This window comes from Pezoporus wallicus, unplaced genomic scaffold, assembly GCF_028554395.1.
Source record: "Pezoporus wallicus isolate ANWC-B61680 ecotype Strahan unplaced genomic scaffold, APGP_CSIRO_Pwel_v1 contig_14260, whole genome shotgun sequence".
In the NCBI taxonomy this organism is placed as follows: domain Eukaryota; kingdom Metazoa; phylum Chordata; class Aves; order Psittaciformes; family Psittacidae; genus Pezoporus; species Pezoporus wallicus.
The window spans coordinates 563-3,467 of record NW_026638050.1 but is presented as its reverse complement, the minus strand read 5'-3'; the positions used below and the strand labels follow the sequence as shown (position 1 = coordinate 3,467).

At 65.9% G+C, this 2,905-nt stretch overlaps 1 protein-coding gene across 1 annotated transcript; it reads right to left on the bottom strand.

Moving 5' to 3' along the window:
• Window positions 1–90: 90 nt before the first annotated feature.
• LOC130598937 (pre-mRNA-splicing factor SYF1-like) lies at window positions 91–2,410 on the bottom strand (the record flags this gene model as incomplete). The annotated part of the gene is made up of 2 exons (XM_057408900.1): window positions 91–234; window positions 2,291–2,410. Coding segments are annotated over 2 exons (264 nt in total), but the record flags the coding sequence as incomplete, so codon positions are not given.
• Window positions 2,411–2,905: the final 495 nt, after the last annotated feature.

Sequence of the window (2,905 nt, the reverse complement as noted above, 5' to 3'; positions counted from 1 at the left end):
CTATGTGTCTCTGTGGGTCTCTATGTGTCTCTATGTGTCCCTATGTGTCCCTATGTGTCCCTATGTGTCTCTATGTGTCTCTATGTGTCTCTATGTGTCTCTATGTGTCCCGCTCAGCGCCTCCTCGTAGTTGCGGTGCCTCAGCTCCATCTCGCCGTACTCGCACCACACGGCCGCCAGGTCCTCGACGTGGCGGAACCGAACCCGGGTGGCCTTGGTCAGGATGGTGCGAGCCTGGGGGGCACAGGGCAGGGATGTGGGGCAGGGCCGTGGGGATGGGGATGTGGGGCAGGGATGTGGGGCAGGGCCGTGGGGATGTGGGGCAGGGGATGTGGGGATGGGGATGTGGGGCAGGGGATGTGGGGATGGGGATGTGGGGCAGGGATGTGGGGCAGGGCCATGGGGATGGGGATGTGGGGATGGGGATGGGGGGCAGGGCCATGGGGCAGGCCATGGGGATGGGGATGTAGGGATGTGGGGCAGGGCCATGGGGCAGGGCCATGGGGATGGGCATGTGGGGCAGGGCCATGGGGATGGGGATGTGGGGTTGGGGATGTGGGGCAGGGAATGGGGCAGGCCATGGGGATGGGGATGGAGGGCAGAGATGTGGGGCAGGGCCATGGGGCAGGCCATGGGGATGGGGATGTGGGGCAGGGGATGTGGGGCAGGGCCATGGAGATGGGGATAGGGGGCAGAGATGTGGGGCAGGGCCATGGGGCAGGGCCATGGAGAGCGCCATGGGGCAGCGCCGTGGGGCAGGGCCATGGGGAGCGCTATGAGGCAGAGCCATGGGGCAGGGCCATGGGGATGGGCATGTGGGGCAGGGCCATGGGGATGGATATGTGGGGCAGGGCCGTGGGGCAGGGCCATGGGGGGCACGGCCATGGCGCAGGGCCATGGGGACGGGGACATGGGGATGGGCATGTGGGGATAGGGCCATGGGGATGGGGGGCAGGGCCATGGGGCAGGGGATGTGGGGCCGTGGGGGCAGAGCCATGGGGCAGGGCCATAGGGATGGGGATATGGGGCATGGGGATGTGGGGCAGGGCCATGGGGATGGGGCCATGGGGATGGGGGGCAGGGCCATGGGGATGGGGATGTGGGGATGGGGGGCAGGGCCATAGGGACAGGGCCATGGGGATGGGGATGTGGGGCAGGGCCATAGGGTCAGGGCCATGGTAACAGGGACGTGGGGCAAGGCCACGGGGACAGGGCCATGGGGATGGGGATACGGAGATGGGGCCATGGGGGCAGGGATGTGGGGACGGGCCCATGGGGACAGGGCCATCCCAGTTGGGATGTGGGTCCCCATGGACGGGTGCTGCTGCCCCATAGATGGGTGCTGCCCCATAGATGGGTGCTGCTGCCCCATAGATGGGTGCTGCCGCCCCATAGATGTATGCTGCCCCATAGACAGGTGCTGCCCCACAGATGGGTGCCGCCCCCAGATGGGTGCCGCCCCATAGACAGGTGCCGCCCCATAGTTGGGTGCTGCCCCATAGATGGGTGCTGCCCCATAGATGGCTGCCCCATAGATGGCTGCCCCATAGATGGGTACTGCCCCATAGACGGCTGCACCATAGATGGGTGCCGCCCCACAGATGCGTGCTGCCCCATAGATGCGTACTGCCCCATAGACGGGTGCTGCCCCATAGATGGGTGCTGCTGCCCCACAAATGGGTGCTGCTGCCCCACAAATGGGTGCTGCCCCATAGATGTATGCTGCCCCATAGAAGGGTGCTGCCCCACAGACGGGTGCTGCCCCATAGATGGGTGCCGCCCCATAGATGGGTGCTACCGCCCCATAGATGTATGCTGCCCCATAGACAGGTGCTGCCCCATAGATGGGTGCCGCCCTATAGACGGGTGCTGCCCCATAGACGGGTGCTGCCCCATAGATGGGTACTGCCCCATAGACGGCTGCCCCATAGATGGCTGCCCCATAGATGGGTGCTGCCCCACAGACGGGTGCTGCCCCACAGACGGGTGCTGCCCCACAGATGGGTGCTGCCCCACAGACAGGTGCTGCCCCATAGATGTATGCTGCAACATAGAAGGGTGCTGCCCCATAGATGTATGCTGCCCCATAGAAGGGTGCTGCCCCACAAATGGGTGCTGCCCCATAGAAGGGTGCTGCCCCATAGAAGGGTGCTGCCCCACAAATGGGTGCTGCCCCATAGAAGGGTGCTGCCCCACAAATGGGTGCTGCCCCATAGATGGGTGCTGCCCCATAGATGGGTGCTGCTGCCCCACAGGCGGCCGCCCCCCGGCTCCCGTGGGGCGCACTCACGTCCTCCAGCTGCCCGTTGTCCTCGTAGAAGCGGGCGAAGGCGACCCAGAGCCCGTGGGGGCGCCCGGTGGCCTTGAAGGGATCCACGGTGCGCACGGCCTCCGTGTACGTGTGGATGATCTGGGGGGCGGCCCCGTCACCCCATAGCACCCATGGACCCCACAGCACCCAGAGCACCCATGCACCCCACAGCACCCAGAGCACCCATGGACCCCACAGCACCCAGAGCACCCATGGACCCCACAGCACCCAGAGCACCCATGCACCCCACAGCACCCAGAGCACCCATGGACCCCACAGCACCCATGGACCCCACAGCACCCAGAGCACCCATGGACCCCACAGCACCCAGAGCACCCATGCACCCCACAGCACCCATGGACCCCACAGCACCCAGAGCACCCATGGACCCCATAGCACCCATAGCACCCATGCACCCCAGAGCACCCATAGCACCCATGGACCCCATAGCACCCATGCACCCCATAGCACCCAGAGCACCCATGGACCCCAGAACACCCATGGACCCCACAGCACCCAGAGCACCCATGCACCCCACAGCACCCATAGCACCCATGGACCCCAGAGCACCCATGCACCCCATAGCACCCATGG